Source organism: Bombina bombina, chromosome 4 (assembly GCF_027579735.1).
Source record: "Bombina bombina isolate aBomBom1 chromosome 4, aBomBom1.pri, whole genome shotgun sequence".
In the NCBI taxonomy this organism is placed as follows: Eukaryota; Metazoa; Chordata; class Amphibia; order Anura; family Bombinatoridae; genus Bombina; species Bombina bombina.
Genome location: NC_069502.1, coordinates 859802589 through 859828280, shown reverse-complemented (window position 1 = coordinate 859828280; position 25692 = coordinate 859802589). Strand labels below are relative to the sequence as shown.

The window sequence follows — 25692 nt, the reverse complement described above, 5'->3', positions numbered from 1 at the left end:
CTAAACACATAGAACAAGTAGTTTCCTCAAGTTCAGACATGTTAAAGAGACTAGCAATAGCAATAATAGTCTTTCTTAAGCTTATTTATTGACCTCTGAAGTAAATAACACTCAAAAAAGTGTACTGCGCCTTTAAATAATAAAAGCGCAACAATTTTTCTGTATCTAAAAAAAAACATATTTGCAGCAATAAAAAAAATGTCCTAATATGTCTAATTTAGCTAAATAATATTGCACTGCTTGTTAGGATAAGCTATGAAACACTTTATATCACCCTTATAAGATATAATAAAATTTTAAACAATCTAGGCCCATGCACCTCGCCACAGCTCTGCTGTGGCGCCTACCTGCTCCCAGAGTACTCTAATTCTGAGAATGACTATCCTTCGTTTGCAAATTTAACTTGGGCCCCACCGGAGCTTAGGACTTGCTGCCTATACTGAGGAAATACGACATGTCTGAGCGAGCAAAATTAGGCCCCGCCCACCATAGACGTCGTACGAGCCGTCTTAACAAACCGCATGGGAAGAAAAGAAAATGTCGATCCCAAGCACAGTGTGTAAGCCATGTGTCCCTCTAACAAATGTGTACAATAAAGAGCGTGACTACGAAAATAACAGCCCTTCTTTTCTCAGGCCAATTATAAATAAATAATAGGACAACCCTTAGACAACAACCGCATCTCCCAGCGTCTAGCCCATATTGAATCCACATATAAAAATATAGCATCAATATAAAAAACAGAATTTATGCTTACCTGATAAATCTCTTGCGGTGTATCCAGTCCACGGATTCATCCTTACTTGTGGGATATTCTCATTCCCTACAGGAAGTGGCAAAGAGAGCACACAGCAAAGCTGTCCATATAGCTCCCCCTCTAGCTCCGCCCCCCAGTCATTCGACCGACGGTTAGGAGAAAAAGGAGAAACCATAGGGTGCAGTGGTGACTGTAGTTTAAACAAGAAATTTTAACCTGACTTAATTGCCAGGGCGGGCCGTGGACTGGATACACCGCAAGAGAAAGTAATTTATCAGGTAAGCATAAATTCTGTTTTCTCTTGCAAGGTGTATCCAGCCCACTGATTCATCCTTACTTGTGGGATACCAAAACCAAAGCTTTAGGACGCGGATGAAGGGAGGGAACAAGACAGGTAACCTAAACGGAAGGCACCACTGCTTGCAAAACCTCTCTCCCAAAAATAGCCTCCGAAGAAGCAAAAGTATCGAATTTGTAAAATTTGGCAAAAGTATGCAGTGAAGACCAAGTCGCTGCCTTACAAATCTGTTCAACAGAAGCCTCATTCTTAAAAGCCCATGTGGAAGCCACAGCTCTGGTGGAATGAGCTGTAATTCGTTCAGGAGGCTGCTGCCCAGCAGTCTCATAAGCCAATCGGATGATGCTTTTCAGCCAGAAGGAAAGAGAGGTAGTAGTCGCTTTCTGACCTTTCCTCTTACCAGGATAAACGACAAACAAGGATGATGTATGTCTGAAATCTTTAGTTGCTTGTAAATAGAATTTCAAAGCACGAACCACATCAAGATTGTGTAAAAGCCGTTCCTTCTTAGAAGCTGGATTAGGACACAGGGAAGGAACAATGATTTCCTGGTTAATATTCTTATTAGAAACAACTTTAGGAAGAAAACCAGGTTTGGTACGCAAAACTACCTTATCTGCATGGAACACCAGATAGGGTGAATTACACTGCAAAGCAGACAATTCTGAAACTCTTCAAGCAGAAGATATAGCTACCAAAAACAAAACTTTCCAAGATAATAACTTAATATCTATGGAATGTAAAGGTTCAAACGGAACCCCTTGAAAAACTGAAAGAACCAAATTTAGACTCCATGGAGGAGCCACAGGTCTATAGACAGGCTTGATTCTGACTAAAGCCTGTGCAAACGCTTGAACGTCTGGTACTTCTGCCAGACGCTTGTGTAAAAGGATAGACAGAGCGGATATCTGTCCCTTTAAGGAACTAGCTGACAAACCTTTCTCCAATCCTTCTTGGAGAAAAGACAATATCCTTGGAATCCTAATCTTACTCCACGAGTAACCCTTGGATTCACACCAAAAAATATATTTCCGCCATATCTTATGGTAAATTTTCCTGGTGACAGGCTTTCTAGCCTGGATCAGAGTATCTATGACTGATTCAGAGAACCCAAGCTTGGATAGAATTAAGCGTTCAATCTCCAAGCAGTCAGCTGCAGAGAAACTAGATTTGGATGCTTGAATGGACCCTGTATTAGAAGATCCTGCCTTGTTGGCAGTGTCCATGGTGGGACAGATGACATGTCCACTAGGTCTGCATACCAAGTCCTGCGTGGCCACGCAGGCGCTATCAGAATTACCGAAGCCTTCTGTTTGATTCTGGCTATCAGCCGAGGGAGAAGGGGAAACGGTGGAAAGACATATCAAGTAAAAACACAATTTGCAATAAATGGTACTGTGCCTTTAAGAAATAAAAAGCGCACACAATTTTACAAAACGGTGAAAATTGAACCAAATCTCTTGAAATTTTCACAGTATGTGCCTAATGCTTCGATATGATTGCACAGCAAGTTTCAGCCTGATTAGCCCTTTAATACCCAAACCTGAGCCGCCTAAAGCAAACAACCGGTTAATAAACTACAGCACCTTGCCACAGCAGCCCTACCTTCCCTTAAGGATTGGATTTGAGAAAAGCAAGCCTCTTGAAGTCCTCTAAGCAGTCTCTGGACCCATGTGAAGCAGCATGCAAAGAATCTGTCAGAATAAACTGCGCAACTGAGGCGCAAAATTAGGCCCCTCCCACTCCACTCCGGAGCTGTGGGGCCTTCAGAACCCAATTTAGGCGACTAAAAATAATGCCATGTGGAATAAAACCCCGAATAAACACATCAAAAGTGCTTTAAAAGTGTCAATAATGAGTATTTTGTTAATTAAAATAATCGATTGCCCTGCCAAAGTGATAACCAGTCTATTGAGCCCTCTTAAATAAGCCTCTAGTTCTATACTAAGTCTCAAAACATGGCTTACCCTTCTTGTCAGTCTTCTAGCATTATCTTGTCTTGACTAGAAAAAATATGACTGAAACATACCTCAAAGCAGTTAAGCCTGCAAACTGTTCCCCCCAACTGAAGTTTTCTGGTACTCCTCAGTCCTGTGTGGGAACAGCAATGGATTTTAGTTACAACATGCTAAAATCATTTTCCTCTCAGCAGAATTCTTCATCACATTTCTGCCAGAGAGTAAATAGCACAAACCGGTACTATTTAAAAATAACAAACTTTTGATTGAAGATATAAAACTACAAATCTAACACCACATTCACTTTAGCCTCCCGTGGAGATGCCCTATCTGTTAGAGCGGCAAAGAGAATGACTGAGGGGCGGAGCTAGAGGGGGAGCTATATGGACAGCTTTGCTGTGTGCTCTCTTTGCCACTTCCTGTAGGGAATGAGAATATCCCACAAGTAAGGATGAATCCATGGACTGGATACACCTTGCAAGAGAAAAAGGGAATTCAAGGTCCACTATTATACATATAGTGCCTATTGATTACCCCTTCCCAGGTAGGGAATAATGTCAGCCTGTTCTGATGTATCAAGTCTCCCCAAAAACAAAGGACTGAACCTACCTCAATGCTGCTTGTAGCATGACACCGTTCTCCACACTGAAGATTTTTCTTACACTACCTTCAGAAGCTCTGTGGGAACAAGTATGGATCTTAGAAAATGTTTGCTAAGATCATCAACATCAGGGCAGAAAAAAAATGTCTCCATTACTCTTGGGAAGCTCCAGACTGACGATTTCTCCCTGAGAAAAATAGTACTCACTGGCACCATTTAAAAATAAAAAACTTCTTGATTGAAGAATCTAAACTAACACCTTACTTTACCTCTTCCTATCACTAACACAGGCAAAGAGAATGACTGGGGGGGAGGGGAAGGGAGGAGCTATATATACAGCTCTGCTGTGGTGCTCTTTGCCACTTCCTGCTAGCAGGAGGTTAAATCCCACAAGTAAGGATGAAATCCGTGGACTCGTCATATCTTGTAAAATAAACTTTTTTTTCACTCATGGTTAGTGTTTGGCTGAAGCCATTTATTATCAATCAACTTTGTTTATTTGTTTTTAAATCATAATGACAACAGAAACTATCCAAATAACCCTGATCAAAAGTTTACATACCCTGGTGATTTTGGCCTGATAACATGCACACAAGTTGACACAAAGGAGTTTGAATGGCTATTAAAAGGTAACCATCCTCACCTGTGATCTGTTTTCTTGTAATTAGTGTGTGTGTATAAAAGGTCAATGAGTTTCTGGACTCCTGACAGACCCTTGCATCTTTCATCCAGTGCTGCACTGACAATTCTTGATTCTGTGTCATGGGGAAAGCAAAAGAATTGTCAAAGGATCTGCGGGAAAAGGTAGTTGAACTGTATAAAACAGGAAACGGATATAAAAAGATATCCAAGGAATTGAGAATGCAAATCAGCAGTGTTCAAAACTATAATCAAGAAGTGGAAAATGAGGGGTTCTGTTGAAACCAAACCACGGCCAGGTAGACCAACTAAAATTTTAGCCACAAATATTGTTCGGGATCCAAAAACAAACCCACAAATAACTTCAGGTGAAATACAGGACTCTCTGAAAACATGTGGTGTGGCTGTTTCAAGATGTACAATAAGGAGGCACTTGAAGAAAGATGGGCTGCATGGTCAAGTAGCCAGAAGAAAGCCATTACTACGCAAACATCACAAAGTATCCCGCTTACAATATGCCAAACAGCACAGGGACAAGCCTCAAACCCCAGAGGCAGAACTTTTTTTCATTTTCTGCGATGAGAATTTGTTTAGTGAAAATTTTTCTGCAGTGTCTCTAAAGAGACAGTGTTGCTGTCTGTTGCCCTTACTCGGTGTGCATGAGGACAGGTTCATGTACAGCCTCGCTGATGTCTGCTGAACGTTCCCACAGTGTCAGTCTGCCTGGGAACCTGCTCTACTGTACTGCTGGAGTCTATATGCTCATTTTGGAGCAGCTGCTGCTCCATGCTTATACTGCTGATGTACAATATATGCTTCCTAAAGGATGGCACTTAGAAATTAGTGTATATATATATATATATATATATATATATATATATATATATATATATATATATACACACACACACACATATACATATACAAGGTGGCCCTCGGTTTACGCCGGTTCAATTTGCGCCGTTTCAGAATAACAACCTTTTTTTCCCAGTCATGTGACTGCTATTGAAAAGCTTTGGAAAGAAAAGTGCACTAATTAAAATAGCCAGAAGGTGGAGCTGTCCGTTTGTTTTGCAGCAAAGATATGCAACTTAACAGCCTGAAATTGATCTGTGTACACAGAGCAGACATTAGCTATCGAGCAACAAGTTTTAGCAGCCACTTCCCTATTATCTGCCTGTCCAGCAGCTTGAGGTGAGGGTGCCTAACTGCTTATTAATCACTGCAGATTGAAATGCATAGAATAGATGCAGACCCAATATTATCTAACATGCTAACAATGCAGAGAACTGTTTGCAGAAAAATGCAAGTAAAAAAACGTTTGTTTATTAAACTTAATTTGATGATGATGCAGTCTGTTGTACGATTATTTAATTAGGTGCTGTTAGCAAATGTTTTATATTCATTAAACTTAGTTTGATGATACAATCTATATTATTAGGTTTATAATGCTGTTTAGCATTTAACGTTAATTTCAAAGCTTTAAAAATAATGTATTAGGTGTTACTTATGACAAGTTTACATTATAAACTGGGTTTCAATTTACAACGGTTTCGATTTACAACCATTCCTCCTGGAACCTAACCCCGGCGTAAACTGAGGGCTACCTGTATATAATTGATATTTATATTACATACACACTGTATATTATTTATTTATTACAACCTCAGTTGATTCAAATAAAGAGATCTTAAAAAAGCAACAACAAAAAATTCTTTCACACACACATATACACATATATATATATATACATATACACAACATATATATATATATATATATACACACACACACACACAACATATATATATATATATATATATATACACACACACACACACACACACAACATATATATATATATATATATACACACACACACACACACACACAACATATATATATATATATATATATATATACACACACACACACACACACACACACACACACACACAACATATATATATATATATATATATATACACACAAACAAACACACACAACATACACATACACTTATTAAAGAACAAAAAAAAATCTAAGTATTGGTTGGCTCCTACACTCCTAGAATACATTTGCTAAGCCCTGACTTACCTTTTCTGCAATGTGCTTTTACCCTTTACCGCACTGGAGTTCAGGAAGTGGAAGGAAATTGAAAAGAGAGGAACATAGAAAATACTTACATTGAGATAGAACCAAACAGTGACACCTGCAGGCAGAAATTAAAAGTGCAGGCAAAAACGTTTTTAACTGCCACTGACGTTCTTTCTGCAGAGACCCTACAATTTCTGTGATAAGAGCGCAGATCGCATAATGTTCTGCCTTGGGGCCTCAAACCTTCTGGCACAAAGTCATTTGGAGTGATGAGACCAAAGTTGAGCTTTTCGGTCACAACCATAAACGCTACATTTGGAGAGGAGTCAACAAGGCCTATGATGAAAGGTACACCATTCCTACTGTGAAACACGGAGGTAGATCGCTGATGTTTTGGGGATGTGTGAGCTACAAAAGGCACAGGAAATTTGGTCAGAATTGATGGCAAGATGAATGCAGTATGTTATCAAACAGAACCCCTCATTTTCCACTTCTTGATTAGAGTTTGAAAACTGCTGATTTGCATTCTCAATTCCTTGGATATCTTTTTATATCCATTTCCTGTTTTATACAGTTCAATTCTTTTGTTTTCCCCACAGTTCCTTTGAAAATTATTTTGCTTTCCCCATGACTCAGAATCCAGAAATGTCAGTGCAGCACTGGATGAAAGATGCAAGGGTCTGTAAGGAGTCCAGAAACTCATTGACCTTTTATACACACACACTAATTACAAGCAAACAGATCACAGGTGAGGATGGTTACCTTTAAAAGCCATTCAAACTCTTTTGTCAACTTGTGTGCATGTTATCAGGCCAACATCACCAGGGTATGTAAACTTTTGATCAGGGTCATTTGGGTGGTTTCTGTTGTCATTATGATTTAAAAAGGGTAAACACAGTTGATTGATAATAAATGGCTTCAGCCAAACACTAACCATGAGTGAAAGAAACGTTTTTGTGTTATCATTCATATTCTCTGAAAAAGGGCCAATAAATCAAATTCTGCCAGGGTATGTAAACCTTATAAATACCTTAAATATGCGATCGGCGAGACTTCCGGTTGGCGGCGTGTTAAGATGGCCACAGCTTTATAGAGCTCCAAGCACACTCTCTACTCTTTAGCACAATTGTGGCTACATCTTTTGCCATCCTTCTCTCCATTGGCAGTTTAGGTGCCCAGGACCTATTGTGGATCGGGACATTTCATCACCGGGCCACCGAGAAGTCGGATAAGAATTTTAAAGCCGTTAGGCTTCTACTCTGCAACGCATCATAAAGACAAGATGGCGCATGTTATCAAGGACATTTCTGCACTTCTCTTACCACTGTTTGATAACTTGCTATTATCATTGGAAAGCATATTGCAAGACTCTCATACCAATAGAGGACCAGAATCTGGCGCAGAAATTGTGGAGCTGGCACGGAATCTACCCGTTCTATACAGCGCCGCTGAGAACAGCGGTAAACATCAAGAACTCCTAGGTATGGGCGTCCCTGAGATACCTTTTTTTGACGCTCCCCAAGCTGAAAACCCGGCCGCAACTGAATCAAAGAATGCCCCCCAGGATTATAAGCCGGACTCGAGATATGTGGGGCCAAAACAGTGTTTAACTCCTCAAGAGTACATCGGGGATTGCGCTATCATCATCAACTTGCCTACGCCCCATGAAGCCATGCTTCCTAATAGCGCTACTAAGACTTTGGAAACCAAACAGAGTGCAGCTCTATATTTGGACCTTATCCAGATCACGGACCCCTGCTTATCGTTGCTGAACTGTTATTGGCGAAACCTGAGTGTACCATCAGCTGTGGACTTTGCCTCATTGCTTCCGAGACTACATCAGACGTTCTTATTCTTGCACAAATTAATGTCGCTGACAGGTCTATACCCAGCAGGGCTTGCGCATCACGCACTATCACTTAAAAAAATGCCAAGCCTTCCTGAACTCTGCTTGCACATAGTCCGCATAGGGGTTGGTTAAGTTAGATGTGCAGTCCTTTCCTGACGTGCTTATACCTTAAGACATGGCGATTTGGATAGTGTTTATATTTCTTGCGATACTAACCACTCATCTTGTGTGCTGCTTTAACACATTTTATATGTTACACAATACAATCAGACTGGTGCCATTTGTAGCACACAACCTCAGAAGGTGATTCACGCTGAGCTCATGCTCCCTCACGACGAAATGCCCTACACTGACTTACAAGCGTCGCCTCTGACTCTAGCTTACAGATTTTGCATAGTAATATTTGAGACACAATTAGTCTTGGGGCACCCCATTAGATTTACTTAAAATAAGAGACATTATTGGGTCACACCTAAACATCCCACATCTTCTTACTGTGGTAGGTTCACTCTGCTATTGCTTGATCTTTCTTCTAAATCTCCTCATTCTACTACCACCCTCACATACTCATCTTACACATATGAGCTAGATATGCTCAATGGTTCAGCCTCTTCTCACTCATATTCTAAATCAGCCCCGTTTCTGCAAAACTGCTCACATTGTATACGTGAATCACACTTTTAACAGGTTTCTGTTGTTCGGTTTGTCCTGTGTTAAATTGCATGTTTGTTTGTTTGTTTGTTTTTTTGTTTGTGATGTTTTGTCTGTCTACTGTTTTATGTTATCAAAATGAGACACAATAGCCCTCCCCCCATGGCTTAGAAAAGACTTAGTATATCTACTCCTACCGCTGTATGCATAGACAGAATTTACTTATATAGATTCAGGCTTCATTTTAGGAGCGTCATACAGAAGACATCTTAAATTGGTATATTCCTACAGGTATAATGTGTTTATCCTCATGCCCTCTAATCTTCTTACATTGCTCCTGTACTCTGCAAAACCACATCAACGTATTGTAAACCTTTATGGGGGAATTAAGTGTATAACTGTATATTCCATTTACCCCACGTCTCTCTAGGATTCATTCACCCTCAAGTTAGAACAGTATCATGTTTGCTTGCACCCATCAACGCAATTTTAATTGTGGCGGCACAAATTGTCACCTCCCTAAGGTTATCTTGAATGTTTGACTGTGCGGTTTATTTTTGGCCCCAGACTTCTGGTCATACTGGGTTTTTCTATTTCATTTTCTTGCATTTTATTTTAACAAAAATTGAGTCTCCTACATCTATTAGAAAACATAATTTCACACCATGATTCATAAAGGCTAGCTGTACCTTAATTAAACTTCTGCTTTGAAATATAGCCAGACGCACCTGATCACTGTAAGCAGCCTACCCATATCACACTCATACTTACCACGAATTTATTAAATCATTATGTGCAGGCAGTGCAAAGGCAGCCACACTCTCCATATTGGGTCATTCCCCATACGTCTCTAACTGGGGTGCATTGATATTTTAGTTTAGCTTATATGGGTAGTATAGATGTCCTTCTTTGTAGTTTTGTTTTGTGTTGTTAGTTAAGATTTGTATAGTTAACATTTAAAACTAAGAAGTGCAGGTGCAATATATTAACTCTCACTGCAGGGATTATCTCATATTAAAACGAGGCGTTATTGCCAATTCTATGGAATACACTTGTACTATGCTCTATGAAAAGAATTTCCCATTACTTATTGTATCTGAGAGCAACAGTTCCACTACCGATATTGCATTGATATTTTACATGTTATACTCACTACATGATATTATTGATGTTGCCGTGGTGACTCTGCATGTCAATGTATGTACTTGATTATTTGTACCTGTGCTTCTTTAATAAAAAGAATTTGAAAAAAAAAATATGCGATCGGCTTTGCACTAGAGTGTAGTGTTAATTTTTTAACCCAACTTTTTCTCTCTATTGACTTCTATGGGAGAATACGTGAATGCGCACACAATATTCTAACTTTGGCTTTTTGCGCTAAGCGGGTTAGCACACAAGTGAAAACAGTTTACTTTCAACTTATAATACAAGTGCAACCCGACGTGAGCAAAAAGCTTTCTTCTAGTGCCATAAACACTTGAGCGGGAGCGTTAATAAGTGCTCCACTTGTAATCTGGCCCACAATTAGCAACAACTGATCCTCAAAGTATTTTACAAAGCACTTTCTGAGCATTTATCTAAACATGACATTATCATGACACCCGTTATATGTTGCATGCTTCTAGTCAGCGCCCCGTCACGCACAGCTGTGTTAGCCTCTGCTAGTCTGTCATTTGCAATTACCATTTTACTTTTATATATCAGGACCTGACACGTTTAATCCCTTAAGGACCACAGCACTTTTCCATTTTCTGTCCGTTTGGGACCAAGGCTATTTTTACATTTCTGCGGTGTTTGTGTTTAGCTGTAATTTTTCTCGTCATTAAATAGACTTTCTAAAGATACCATTATTTTCATCATATCTTATAATTTACTATAATTTTTTTTTATAAAATATGAGGAAAAAATGGGAAAAAAAACCCACACACTTTCTAACTTTGACCCCAAAATCTGTTACACATCTACAACCACCAAAAAACACCCATGCTAAATAGTTTCTAAATTTTGTCCTGAATTTAGAAACACCCAAAGTTTACATGTTCTTTGAAAGTTATAGGGCAAGTAGTACTTAGCTATTTCCAAACCCCTTTCTTCAAAATTAGCGATAGTTACATATCTTTCAGGAATCCCCGAATATCCCTTGACATGTATATTTTTTTTTTTAGAAAACATCCTAAAGTATTGATCTAGGCCCATTTTGGTATATTTAATGCCAGCATTTCCCTGCCAAATGCTATCAAATAAAAAAAAAATCGTTCACTTTTTCACAAACTTTAGGTTTCTCACTGAAATTATTTACAAACAATGTGTGCAATTATGGCATAAATGTTTGTAAATGCGTCTCTGGGATCCCCTTTGTTCAGGAATAGCAGACATATATGGCTTTGGCGTTGCTTTTTGGTAATTAGAAGGCCGCTAAATGCCGCTGCGCACCACACGTGTATTATGCCCAGCAGTGAAGAGGTTAATTAGGGAGCTTGTAGGGTTAATTTTAGCTTTAGTGTAGTGTAGTAGACAACCCAACGCATTGATCTAGGCCCATTTTGGTATATTTTATGCCACCATTTCACCGCCAAATGCGATCAAATAAAAGAAAATCGTTCACTTTTTTTACAAACTTTAGGTTTCTCACTGAAATTATTTACAAACAGCTTGTGCAATTATGGCACAAATGGTTGTAAATGCTTCTCTGGGATCCCCTTTGTTCAGAAATAGCAGAAATATATGGCTTTGGTGTTGCATTTTGGTAATTAGAAGGCCGCTAAATGCTGCTGCGCATCACACGTGCATTATGTCTAGCAGTGAAGGGGTTAATTAGGTAGCTTGTAGGGAGCTTGCAGGGTTAATTTTAGCTTTAGTGTAGAGATCAGCCTCCAACCTGACACATCACACCCCCTGATCCCTCCATTTCCTCCCCCACCCCACAATTGTCCCTGCCATCTTAAGTACTGGCATAAAGTCTGCCAGTACTAAAATAAAAGTTTTGTTTTATTTTATTTTAAAAGCCATATTCTGCTGTGTAGGATCCCCCTTAGCCCCCAACCTCCCTGATCCCCCCACCCCCAAACAGCTCTCTAACCCTCCCCCCTTCCTTATTTGCGCCATCTTGGGTACTGGCAGCTGTCTGCCAGTACCCAGTTTACAATAAAAAGGAAATTTATGCTTACCTGATAAATTGATTTCTTCTACGACGAGTCCACGGATTCATCCTTACTTGTGGGATATTATCCTTCTGCTAACAGGAAGTGGCAAAGAGCACCACAGCAGAGCTGTCTATATAGCTCCTCCCTTCTCTCCACCCCCAGTCATTCAACCGAAGGTATAGGAAGAGAAAAGAAAAGCTAAAAGGTGCAGAAGTGACTGAAGTTTTGAAAAACAAAAAACAGAATTTATGCTTACCTGATAAATTACTTTCTCCAACGGTGTGTCCGGTCCACGGCGTCATCCTTACTTGTGGGATATTCTCTTCCCCAACAGGAAATGGCAAAGAGCCCAGCAAAGCTGGTCATATGATCCCTCCTAGGCTCCGCCTACCCCAGTCATTCGACCGACGTACAGGAGGAAATATGCATAGGAGAAACCATATGATACCGTGGTGACTGTAGTTAGAGAAAATAACTCATCAGACCTGATTAAAAAAACCAGGGCGGGCCGTGGACCGGACACACCGTTGGAGAAAGTAATTTATCAGGTAAGCATAAATTCTGTTTTCTCCAACATAGGTGTGTCCGGTCCACGGCGTCATCCTTACTTGTGGGAACCAATACCAAAGCTTTAGGACACGGATGAAGGGAGGGAGCAAATCAGGTCACCTAAATGGAAGGCACCATGGCTTGCAAAACCTTTCTCCCAAAAATAGCCTCTGAAGAAGCAAAAGTATCAAATTTGTAAAATTTGGCAAAAGTGTGCAGTGAAGACCAAGTCGCTGCCTTACATATCTGGTCAACAGAAGCCTCGTTCTTGAAGGCCCATGTGGAAGCCACAGCCCTAGTGGAGTGAGCTGTGATTCTTTCAGGAGGCTGCCGTCCGGCAGTCTCATAAGCCAAACGGATAATGCTTTTAAAGTGAAGGTAAAGTTTTGCGGTTTTGTAAACTGGATTCTATTACTCATCTATTATATACTATGATCGCTTATTTATTTTTTTGGATTTGTATATATATTATTGTATTTTAAACAGTTTATATTCACGTTCTCTGCCGGTCTTAGCTCCTCCCTGCATTGATTTCCTGGTTTTTCACTATATTACGTACAGAGCGGTCCCACCCGCTCTGTACGTACTTCAAAAGCGCGTTCCCTGATTGTCTGACAACTTGCACATGCGCACACTTCGCGGTACATTCGATTTGCGCCTGCGTGACAGAAAACTGGAACGAGCGTTGATCATAACAGAGAGAAAGTGAAGGCAACGCATGCGCAGAGACTCCATTAATGCGGTGACGTAATATGACGGCCGCCTAACGGCCAATGTTTCAATTGGCTTGTAAAAAAACGTGACCGGGCTTAGAAAAAAATAAATAAAAACGGGTTGTTTTAACAGTGTTAAGAATCGGATAAAGAAACGGTAAAAACAAAATAAATATAGCGATTATAAAAAATTCATGACTTAAAGTCCTATTTAATTGTATAGTATTTACAGGGGATATAATCTAATATATGAAACTTTACCTTCACTTTAAGCCAAAAAGAAAGAGAGGTAGAAGTTGCTTTTTGACCTCTCCTTTTACCAGAATAAACAACAAACAAAGAAGAAGTTTGTCTGAAATCTTTAGTGGCCTCTAAATAGAATTTTAGAGCACGGACTACGTCCAAATTGTGTAACAAACTTTCCTTCTTTGAAACTGGGTTCGGGCACAAAGAAGGTACAACTATCTCCTGGTTAATATTCTTGTTGGAAACAACTTTCGGAAGAAAACCAGGCTTAGTACGCAAAACCACCTTATCTGCATGGAACACCAGATAGGGCGGAGAACACTGCAGAGCAGATAACTCAGAAACTCTTCTAGCAGAAGAAATTGCAACCAAAAACAAAACTTTCCAAGATAATAACTTAATATCTACGGAATGTAAGGGTTCAAACGGAACCCCTTGAAGAACTGAAAGAACTAGATTAAGACTCCAGGGAGGAGTCAAAGGTCTGTAAACAGGCTTGATTCTAACCAGAGCCTGAACAAACGCTTGAACGTCTGGCACAGCTGCCAGCCTCTTGTGAAGTAAAACAGATAACGCAGAAATCTGTCCCTTCAGGGAACTTGCAGATAATCCCTTCTCCAAACCCTCTTGTAGAAAGGATAAAATCCTAGGAATTTTTATCTTGTTCCATGGGAATCCTTTAGATTCACACCAACAGATATATTTTTTCCATATCTTATGGTAAATTTTACTAGTTACAGGCTTTCTAGCCTGAATCAGAGTATCTATTACAGAATCTGAAAACCCACGCTTTGATAAAATCAAGCGTTCAATCTCCAAGCAATCAGTTGGAGAGAAACCAGATTCGGATGTTCGAATGGACCTTGAACAAGAAGGTCCTGTCTCAAAGGTAGCTTCCATGGTGGAGCCGATGACATATTCACCAGGTCTGCATACCAAGTCCTGCGTGGCCACGCAGGAGCTATCAAGATCACCGAAGCCCTCTCCTGGTTGATCCTGGCTACCAGCCTGGAAATGAGAGGAAACGGAGGGAAAACATAAGCTAGGTTGAAGGTCCAAGGTGCTACTAGTGCATCTACTAGAGTCGCCTTGGGATCCCTGGATCTGGACCCGTAACAAGGAACCTTGAAGCTCTGACGAGACGCCATCAGATCCATGTCTGGAATGCCCCATAATTGAGTTATTTGGGCAAAGATTTCCGGGTGGAGTTCCCACTCCCCCGGATGGAATGTCTGACGACTCAGAAAATCCGCTTCCCAATTTTCCACTCCTGGGATGTGGATTGCAGACAAGTGGCAGGAGTGATCCTCCGCCCATTGAATTATCTTGGTTACTTCCTCCATCGCCAGGGAACTCCTTGTTCCCCCCTGATGGTTGATATATGCAACTGTCGTTATGTTGTCTGATTGAAACCTTATGAATTTGGCCTTTGCTAGATGAGGCCAAGCTTTGAGAGCATTGAATATCGCTCTCAGTTCCAGAATGTTTATCGGGAGAAGAGATTCTTCCCGAAACCATAGACCCTGAGCTTTCAGGGGTTCCCAGACCGCGCCCCAGCCCACCAGACTGGCGTCGGTCGTGACAATGACCCACTCTGGTCTGCGGAAGCTCATTCCCTGTGACAGGTTGTCCAGGATTAGCCACCAACGGAGTGAATCTCTGGTCCTTTGATCTACTTGAATCGTCGGAGACAAGTCTGTATAATCCCCATTCCACTGTCTGAGCATGCACAGTTGTAATGGTCTTAGATGAATTCGTGCAAAAGGAACTATGTCCATTGCTGCAACCATCAATCCTATTACTTCCATGCACTGCGCTATGGAAGGACGAAGAACAGAATGAAGAACTTGACAAGAGCTTAGAAGTTTTGATTTTCTGACCTCTGTCAGAAAAATCCTCATTTCTAAGGAGTCTATTATTGTTCCCAAGAAGGGAACTCTTGTTGACGGGGAAAGAGAACTTTTTTCTAAGTTCACTTTCCATTCACGAGATCTGAGAAAGGCTAGGACGATGTCCGTATGAGCCTTTGTTTTTGACAGAGACGACGCTTGAATCAGGATGTCGTCCAAGTACGGTACTACTGCAATGCCCCTTGGTCTTAGAACCGCTAGAAGGGACCCTAGTACCTTTGTGAAAATTCTCGGAGCAGTGGCTAATCCGAATGGAAGTGCCACAAACTGGTAATGCTTGTCTAGAAAAGCGAACCTTAGGAACTGATGATGTTCCTTGTGGATAGGAATATGGAGGCACGCATCCTTTAAATCCACCGTGGTCATAAGGATTTTGAGATCTAGAATTGGTCTGGATGTTCCCTCTTTTTTGGGAACTATGAACAGGTTGGAGTAAAACCCCATCCCTTGTTCTCTTATTGGAACTGGATGAATTACTCCCTTCTTTAACAGGTCTTCTACACAATGTAAGAATGCCTGTCTTTTTATTTGGTTTGAAGATAATTGAGACCGGTGGAACCTTCCCCTTGGGGGTAGTTCCTTGAATTCCAGGAGATAACCTTGAGAAACTATTTCTAGTGCCCAAGGATACTGAACATCTCTTGCCCAGGCCTGAGCAAAAAGAGAAAGTCTGCCCCCCACCAGATCCGGTCCCGGATCGGGGGCCATCCCTTCATGCTGTTTTGGTAGCAGTGGCAGGCTTCTTGGCCTGCTTACCCTTGTTCCAGCCTTGCATCGGTCTCCAGGCTGGTTTGGGTTGAGAAGTATTACCCTCTTGCTTAGAGGATATAGAAGTAGAGGCTGGTCCGTTTCTGCGAAAGGGACGAAAATTAGGCTTATTTCTAGCCTTAAAAGACCTATCCTGAGGAAGGGCGTGGCCCTTTCCTCCGGTGATGTCTGAAATAATCTCTTTCAAATCAGGACCAAACAGTGTTTTGCCCTTGAAAGGGATGTTAAGCAATTTTGTCTTGGAAGACACATCCGCTGACCAAGACTTTAGCCAGAGCGCTCTGCGCGCCACGATAGCAAACCCTGAATTTTTCGCCGCTAATCTCGCTAATTGTAAAGCGGCATCTAGAATAAAAGAGTTAGCCAATTTGAGTGCATGAACTCTGTCCATAATCTCCTCATACGAAGATTCCTTATCGAGCGACTTTTCTAGTTCTTCGAACCAGAAACACGCTGCCGTAGTGACAGGAACAATGCATGAAATTGGTTGAAGAAGGTAACCTTGCTGAACAAACATTCTTTTAAGCAAACCCTCTAATTTTTTATCCATAGGATCTTTAAAAGCACAACTATCTTCTATGGGAATAGTAGTGCGTTTGTTTAGAGTAGAGACCGCCCCCTCGACCTTAGGGACTGTCTGCCATAAGTCCTTTCTGGGGTCGACTATAGGAAATAATTTCTTAAATATAGGGGGAGGCACAAAAGGTATGCCGGGCCTTTCCCATTCCTTGTTTACTATGTCCGCCACCCGCTTGGGTATAGGAAAAACATTGGGGGGCACCGGAACCTCTAGGAACTTGTCCATCTTACATAATTTCTCTGGAATGACCAAATTGTCACAATCATCCAGAGTAGATAATACCTCCTTAAGCAGTGCGCGGAGATGTTCTAATTTAAATTTAAATGTTACAACATCAGGTTCAGCTTGTTGAGAAATTTTCCCTGAATCTGAAATTTCTCCCTCAGACAAAACCTCCCTCCTGGCCCCTTCAGATTGGTGTGAGGGTATGTCAGAACCGTTATCATCAGCGTCCTCTTGCTCTTCAGTGTTTAAAACAGAGCAATCGCGCTTTCTTTGATAAGTAGGCATTTTAGATAAAATATTTTTAATAGAATTATCCATAACAGCCGTTAATTGTTGCATAGTAATAAGTATTGGCGCACTAGATGTACTAGGGGCCTCTTGTGTGGGCAAAACTGGTGTAGACACAGAAGGGGGTGATGCAGTACCATGCTTACTCCCCTCATCTGAAGACTCATCTTGGGCACTATTATTATCTGTGGCATCATTGTCCCTACTTTGTTTGGACGCCATGTCACAATTATCACATATATTTAAATGGGGAGACACATTGGCATTCATACATATAGAACATCGTTTATCTGATGGTTCAGACATGTTAAACAGGCTTAAACTTGTCAACAAAGCACAAAAAACGTTTTAAAATGAAACCGTTACTGTCACTTTAAATTTTAAACAGAACACACTTTATTACTGAAAATGCGAAAAAGTATGAAGCAATTGTTCAAAATTCACCAAAATTTCGCCACAGAGTCTTAAAGCCTTAAAAGTATTGCACACCAAATTTGGAAGCTTTAACCCTTAAAATAACGGAACCGGAGCCGTTTTTACATTTAACCCCTATACAGTCCCAGGAATCTGCTTTGCTGAGACCCAACCAAGCCCAGAGGGGAATACGATACCAAATGACGCCTTCTATAAGCTTTTTCAGTGGTTCTTAGCTCCTCACACATGCATCTGCATGCCTTGCTTTCCAAAAACAACTGCGCATTAGTGGCGCGAAAATGAGGCTCTGCCTATGATTAGAGAAGGCCCCCATCTGAAAAAGGTGTCCATACAGTGCCTGCCGTTTTTTAACAACAATCCCCAAGATTATAATAACTTATAAAGCGCTATAATCTGTCAAATATGCTTAGCAAGTAATCGTTTTAGCCCAGAAAAATGTCTACCAGTTTTTTAAACCCTTATAAAGCCTTTATTCTTTTACTTAATCTAAGAAAATGGCTTACCGGTCCCCATAGGGAAAATGACAGCCTTCCAGCATTACCAAGTCGTGTTAGAAATGTGGCCATCAAACCTCAGGCAGAAAAGTCTGCCAACTGCTTCCCCCAACTGAAGTTACTTCATCTCAACAGTCCTGTGTGGAAACAGCAATCGATTTTAGTAACGTCTGCTAAAATCATCTTCCTCTCACAAACAGAAATCTTCTTCTCTTTTCTGTTTCAGAGTAAATAGTACATACCAGCACTATTTTAAAATAACAAACACTTGATTGAAGAATAAAACTACATTTAAACACCAAAAAAACTCTTAGCCATCTCCGTGGAGATGTTGCCTGTGCAACGGCAAAGAGAATGACTGGGGTAGGCGGAGCCTAGGAGGGATCATATGACCAGCTTTGCTGGGCTCTTTGCCATTTCCTGTTGGGGAAGAGAATATCCCACAAGTAAGGATGACGCCGTGGACCGGACACACCTATGTTGGAGAAATATAATCTATCTAAAATGACAGGGAAGGCCGTGGAATCGTCGTATTGTAGAAGAAATCAATTTATCAGGTAAGCATAAATTTCCTTTTCTTCTACTAGATACGAGTCCACGGATTCATCCTTACTTGTAGGATACAATACCAAAGCAACAGGACACGGATGAACGGGAGGGACAAGAGAGATACCTAAACGGAAGGCTCCACTGCTTGAAGAACTTTTTCCCAAAAGTAGCCTCAGAAGAAGCAAAAGTATCAAATTTGTAAAGTTTGGAAACAGTATCAAGGGAGGACCAAGTCGCAGCCTTACAAATCTGTTCACCAGAAGCATAGTTTTTTAAAAGTCCATGTGGAAGCCACAGCTCTAGTAGAATGAGGCGTAACCCTTTCAGGAGGCTGCTGTCCAGAAGTCTCATATGCCAGGCGGATTATGCTTTTCAGCCAAAAAGAGAGAGGTAGCCGTAGCTTTTTGACCCCTACGCTTTCCAGAATAAACAACGAATAAAGAAGATGTTTGACGGAAATCCTTAGTCGCTTGTAAGTAAAACTTCAAGGCACGAACCACGTCCAAGTTATGTAACAGACGCTCCTTCTTAGAAGGATTAGGACACAAAGAAGGATAAAAGCTTAATATCTATGGAATGCATGGGTTCAAATGGAACCCCTTGAAGAACATTAAGAACTAAATTCAACCTCCATGGCGGAGCAATAGGTTTAAATACAGGCTTGATTCTGATTAAAGCCTGATAAAAAGACTGAACGTCTGGGACATCCGCCATACGCTTATGTAGTAGAATTGACAAGGCAGAAATTTGTCCCTTTAAGGAACTAACTGATAATCCCTTCTTCAATCCTTCTTGGAGAAAAGACAAAATCCTAGGAATCCTAACCCTACTCCATGGAGTAGCCCTTGGATTCACACCAATAAAGATATTTACGCCATATCTTATGGTAAATTTTCCTAGTGACAGGCTTGCGAGCCTGAATCAAAGTATCAATGACCGACTCAGAGAATCCCCGTTTAGATAAGATCAAGCGTTCAATCTCCAGGCAGTCAACTGCAGAGAATTTAGATTTGGTTGTTGGAACGGACCTTGAATGAGAAGGTCCTGTCTCAATGGCAGTTTCCACGGTGGCAGAGAGGACATGTCCACTAGATCCGCATACCAAGTCCTGCGTGGCCATGCAGGCGCTATTAGGATTACCGAGGCTCTCTCCGGTTTGATTCTTGCAATCACACGAGGCAGGAGAGGAAATGGTGGAAACACATAAGCCAGGTTGAACGACCAAGGTACTGCTAGAGCATCTATCAGTAGAGCTTGGTGATCCCTTGACCCGTAACAAGGAAGTTTGGCATTCTGACGAGATGCCATCAGATCCAATTCCGGTGTGCCCCATTGATGAATCAATGACGCAAACACCTCCGGATGGAGCTCCCACTACCCCAGATGAAAAGTCTGACGACTTAGAAAATCTGCTTCCCAGTTCTCTACTCCTGGGATATAGATTGCTGATAGATGGCAAGAGTGAGCCTCCGCCCATCGGATTATCTTTGAAACCTCTATCATCGCTAGAGAACTCTTTGTTCCCCCTTGATGATTGATATATGATACAGTCGTGATATTGTCTGACTGGAATCTTATGAATTTGGCCACAGCCAACTGAGGCCACGCCTGAAGCGCCTTGAATATTGCTCTCAGTTCCAGAATATTGATTGGTAGTAGAGACTCCTCCTGAGTCCAAACACCTTGAGCCTTCAGGGAATTCCAGACTGCACCCCAGCACAAGAGGCTGGCGCCCGTCGTCACTATGACCCATGCTCGCCTGCGGAAGCACATTCCCTGGGACAGATGATCCTGTGACAACCACCAAAGAAGAAAGTCTCTGGTATCTTGATCCAGATTTATCTGAGGAGATAAATTTGCATAAACCCCATTCCACTGTCTGAGCATGCACAGCTGCAGTGGTCTGAGATGAAAGCATGCAAATGGAACAATGTCCATTGCCGCTACCATTAATCCAATAACTTCCATACACTGAGCCACTGATGGCCAAGGAATGGACTAAAGTGCTCGGCAAGTATTTAGAATCTTTGACTTTCTGACCTCCGTCAGAAATATTTTCATGTCTACCGAGTCTGGAACTCGTTAGTGGAACTAGTGAACTCTTTTCTATATTCACTTTCCAACCGCGAGTTCTTAGAAATGCCAACACGATGTCCGTGTGAGATTTGGTCAGATGACAAGTTGACGCCTGAATCAAAATATCGTCCAGATAGGGCGCCACTGCTATGCCCCGCGGCCTGAGAACCGCCAGAAGGGACTCTAACACCTTTGTGAAGATTCTGGGAGCTGTGGCCAACCCGAAAGAATGGGCCACAAACTGATAGTGTTCGTCCAGAAAGGCGAACCTTAGAAACTGATGATGATCCTTGTGGATAGGACTGTGAAGATACGCATCCCTCAGGTTCACGGTGGTCATATATTGACCCTCCTGGATCATTGGTAAAATTGTTTGTGTAGTCTCCATCTTGAACGATGGGACTCTGAGAAATTTGTTTAGGCATTTGAGATCTAAAATCGGTCTGAAGGTTCCCTCTTTTTTGGGAACCACGAAACCAATGTCCTAGTTTTGGAACTGGACAAATTACTCCCATGGTATAGAGGTCTTTTACACAGCGTAAGAACGCCTCTCTTTTTGTCTGGTCTACAGACAAACGTGAAAGATGAAATCTCCCTCTTGGAAGTTTGAAAAGAACGAAAATTATTTTGTTTAGCCCTCATCTTAACACCTCTTTAACTTTACCTCTTCCTATTACTAGTATAGGCAAAGAGAATGACTGGGGGTGGAGAGAAGGGAGGAGCTATATATACAGCTCTTCTGTGGTGCTCTTTGCCACTTCCTGTTAGCAGGAGGATAATATCCCACAAGTAAGGATGAAATCTGTGGACTCGTCGTATCTAGTAGAATAGATGTTTGTTTTTTCCCCCCTATTTTTCTGTAGTGTAGCTTCCCCCCTCCCAAAGGCCAACCCCCTACCCTCTCCCAGATTCCGTAGATACCAATTCCCTCCCTCCTCTCTCCCACTTTAGTTTTAAAAATGTTCCATAATGTAGCGGTTCCCACCTGCTACTCTGCACGTGCGCGCGTCCGTGCGCATCCCCGGTGACCCTGCCCCCTCTTACTGCTGGAAATCACGATCATGGCCATCGATGTCCGATGTAGAGAGGGCAACAGAGTGGCTCTCTCTGCATCGGATGGATAAGAAGTGTTATTGCAGGATGCCTCGTTATGGAGGCATCACTGCAATAACATGAAAGCGTCTGGAAGCGATCAGGATCGTTTCCACCGCTTTCAAAGACCGATGACGTATGGGGTACGTCGTCGGTCGTTAACTGCATTTTTTTGCAGGACGTACCCCATACGTCATTGGTTGTTAAGGGGTTAAATGGATATGAAATCCAATTTGTTTTCTTTCATGATACAGATAGAGCACGCAATTTTAAGAAACTTTCTAATTTACTCCTATAATCAATTTTTCTTTGTTCTCTTTAGATCTTTATTTGAAAAAGCAGGATGTAAGCTTAGGAGCCGGCCCATTGTAGGCTCAGCACCTGGTAAGTGCTTGCTGATGGATGGCTAAATGTAGCAAACCAATCAGCAAGTGCTACCCAAGTGCTGAAACAAAAATGGGCCAGCTCCGAGCCTTTACATTCCTGCTTTTTCAAATAAAGATAGCAAAAGAACGAAGAACATTTGATAATTGATAATAGGAGTAAATTAGAAAGTTGTTTAAAAATTGCATGCTCTATCTAAATCATGAAAAAAATTGGGTGTCATATCACTTTAAATTATAGTAGTCCAGTATACAGTTGTTCTAACGATAACAAATTAAAATTTCTTACAAGGGGTCATAAGCTCAAGCTGAAGGGTAATATATTCAGGAGTAATTTGTTTGTTAAAGTGAATGTAAATTTTGATGCTAAAGTGCCTGGTTTTTAAAAGTTCGATTAAAAACAGGGGCACTTTAATTCATCAAAATTTACATTTCACTCCTGTTAAAAAAAAAAAAAAAAAATCAACTTACCTTTTAAACTTGACAGCAGCTCCAGCTTCCTCTGCTCGCCGCAAGCCATTTCTGATGTCAGAAATGATGAATAGTTCATCCTCCAATCACGGCTTCACCCCTGGGGGAATCAGTGTCTGATTCAACGCCATGATTAGAGGAAGCCAGATTCCTCATTTTAGACCCAGGATGAGGCTTTGCAACAGGTGGAGGAAGCTGGAGCTGCTGTCAAGATTAAGTGTTTAATGTAAATTTTGATGAATTAAAGTGCCCCTGTTTTTAATCTAATTTTTAAAAACCGGGCACTTTAGCATCAGAATTTACATTCACTTTAAGATATGTGCATTAAAAAAAAAAAAAAAAAGAAAAATCGAGACATGACTCAAAAACAATACAAATTTCTTTCTTCTACTATTTTTTTGGATTGTTGTTCTTTGTGAATATTACCTTCTTCAGAGAATGGTGACGGTGCTAATTCAGGTACATAGGAAATGCCTTTTTCATCGATAAGAAGACAGATGTTGGATTCCTCCAATTCTTGTTCATCTTCTGATTTTGTAAGTGGGATTTGAACATCCAATATTTCTCCATGATCTTGTTCCTCGATAGGTGAGTTAGAGGGAAAATCTGTTGCCCTCGGAATCCGTGATTCAATAACATTAATTGGGGTAGATGTGGATAAGCGATATTGTTTAGTTATTTGCATTGGCATAGAGACAGCTTGATTTTCTAATGTTGCATCCTCATCTTCAAACATTCTTTGATAATTGGCAATCTCAGACATGAAGAAATCATAGCTGCCGGTCCAAGTACCAACGGAATTTGTTTTTACCAGATTTGCAGTAGTTGTAGAAACGTCTTTCTTGGTATTTTTATGAATTCTTGGCAAATCTCTCATAACGTCAAAATCAATTTTAGGAACAATATCCCTGTATTTTCGTTTTGATGGTGTGTTTGGTTGTATTATTCGATATTGTTTTGTCATGAATTCCAATGTTTTTACGTTTATATTCTTTGTTCCACTATCTTCAAGATCTGTTGACTGACTATGATCACTTGATAAAGTTTGCAATGATATGGCTGGTTCCTCATGCAAGCTATGTGAAGTTGAAATATTACTTCTATACTGATGATCTATGTACCAGGAAGGTAAATCAGGTTCCACCTGTCTTTGTCTGTCACTTTCTGATGTTGTAATGCCAGAACATGACGGCATTGGATCCAAGCTTGTTGCAAAGACATTTTCTTGAGAAAGATTTATGGCAATAGATGGAACTGCATCAGATTTTAATTTCATCCTCGATCCAACCATTGTAAAGCATTCCTTTTCAAAATGTTTAGAACAAATTCTGTAATTTACAGTCGATTTTGGCATCATAACTTTTTCAACTATTTTCTCAAAATTATCGAAAGGTTGTCCTGTGGCTGATAGCCATTGTCTGATTCTATCTATTGATCTTGGAAAACAATGTAAACTAATGTCTGTTGTTCTGGTGCGCTTGTCCTGCTTTGTTGGACATCCCTTCACAAAGCATTTACTCATCTGGAACAATAAAAAAAAAAAAAATGATTGTGAAATTAATATTTAATAATGTTGTGACATAGTTATATTTATTAATTAACATATATATTAATAATGTAGTTAATAAAATGTTATTAGATAAGTAGGTTATAATTACACAAGATGTTTTTTTATTTGTAAATTTTAATAGGTTTCCATTAAAACAAAACTAGTACGATACTCCTATTACTTTATTATATTTAAAATTATTTTTTTATATTACAATGTTAAAAAAATGAAGGCCTAGATTTAGAGTTTTGTCGGTAACGACCCGCGTAGCTAACGCTGGCTTTTTTCTGGCCGCACCTTTTAAATACCTCTGGTATTGAGAGTTCACAGAATGGCTGCGTTAGGCTCCAAAAAGGGAGCGTACAGGCATATTTACCGCCACTGCAACTCTCGATACCAGAGTTGCTTACGGACGCGGCCAGCTTCAAAAACGTGCTTGTGCACGATTCCCCCATAGAAAACAATGGGGCTGTTTGAGCTGAAATAAAACCTAACACCTGCAAAAAAGCTGCGTTCAGCTCCTAACGCAGCCCCATTGTTTGCTATGGGGAAACACTTCCTACGTCTGCACCTAACACTCTAACATGTACCCCGAGTCTAAACACCCCTAACCTTACACTTATTAACCCCTATTCTGCCGCCCCCGCTATCGCTGACCCCTGCATATTATTATTATTAACCCCTAATCTGCCGCTCCGTAAACCGCCGCTACTTATATTATCCCTATGTACCCCTAATCTGCTGCCCCTAACAACGCCGACCTCTATATTATATTAATTAACCCCTAATCTGCCCCCCACAACGTCGCCTCCACCTGCCTACACTTATTAACCCCTAATCTGCCGACCGGACCGCACCGCTATTATAATAAAGTTATTAACCCCTAATCCGCCTCAATAACCCTATAATAAATAGTATTAACCCCTAATCTGCCCTCCCTAACATCGCTGACACCTAACTTCAAACATTAACCCCTAATCTGCCGACTGGAGCTCACCGCTATGCTAATAAATGTATTAACCCCTAAAGCTAAGTCTAACACTAACACCCCCCTAAATTAAATATAATTTAAATCTAACAAAATTAATTAACTCTTATTAAATAAATTATTCCTATTTAAAGCTAAAATACTTACCTGTAAAATAAATCCTAATATAGCTACAATATAAATTATAATTATATTATAGCTATTTTAGGATTTATATTTATTTTACAGGCAACTTAGTATTTATTTTAACCAGGTACAATAGCTATTAAATAGTTAAGAACTATTTAATAGCTAAAATAGTTAAAATAATTACAAAATTACCTGCAAAATAAATCCTAACCTAAGTTACAATTAAACCTAACACTACACTATCAATAAATTAA

At 40.6% G+C, this 25692-nt stretch overlaps 1 protein-coding gene across 2 annotated transcripts in view; it reads right to left on the bottom strand.

Moving 5' to 3' along the window:
• Positions 1-25692, bottom strand: part of LOC128657315 (zinc finger protein 3 homolog) — a 188547-nt gene that overhangs the window by 135253 nt on the left and 27602 nt on the right. For both annotated transcript variants that reach the window (XM_053711610.1, XM_053711611.1), the window contains one exon: positions 23199-24294. In XM_053711610.1, the coding sequence (XP_053567585.1) occupies positions 23199-24294 (1096 nt within the window). The remainder of the gene's footprint in view (positions 1-23198; positions 24295-25692) is intronic.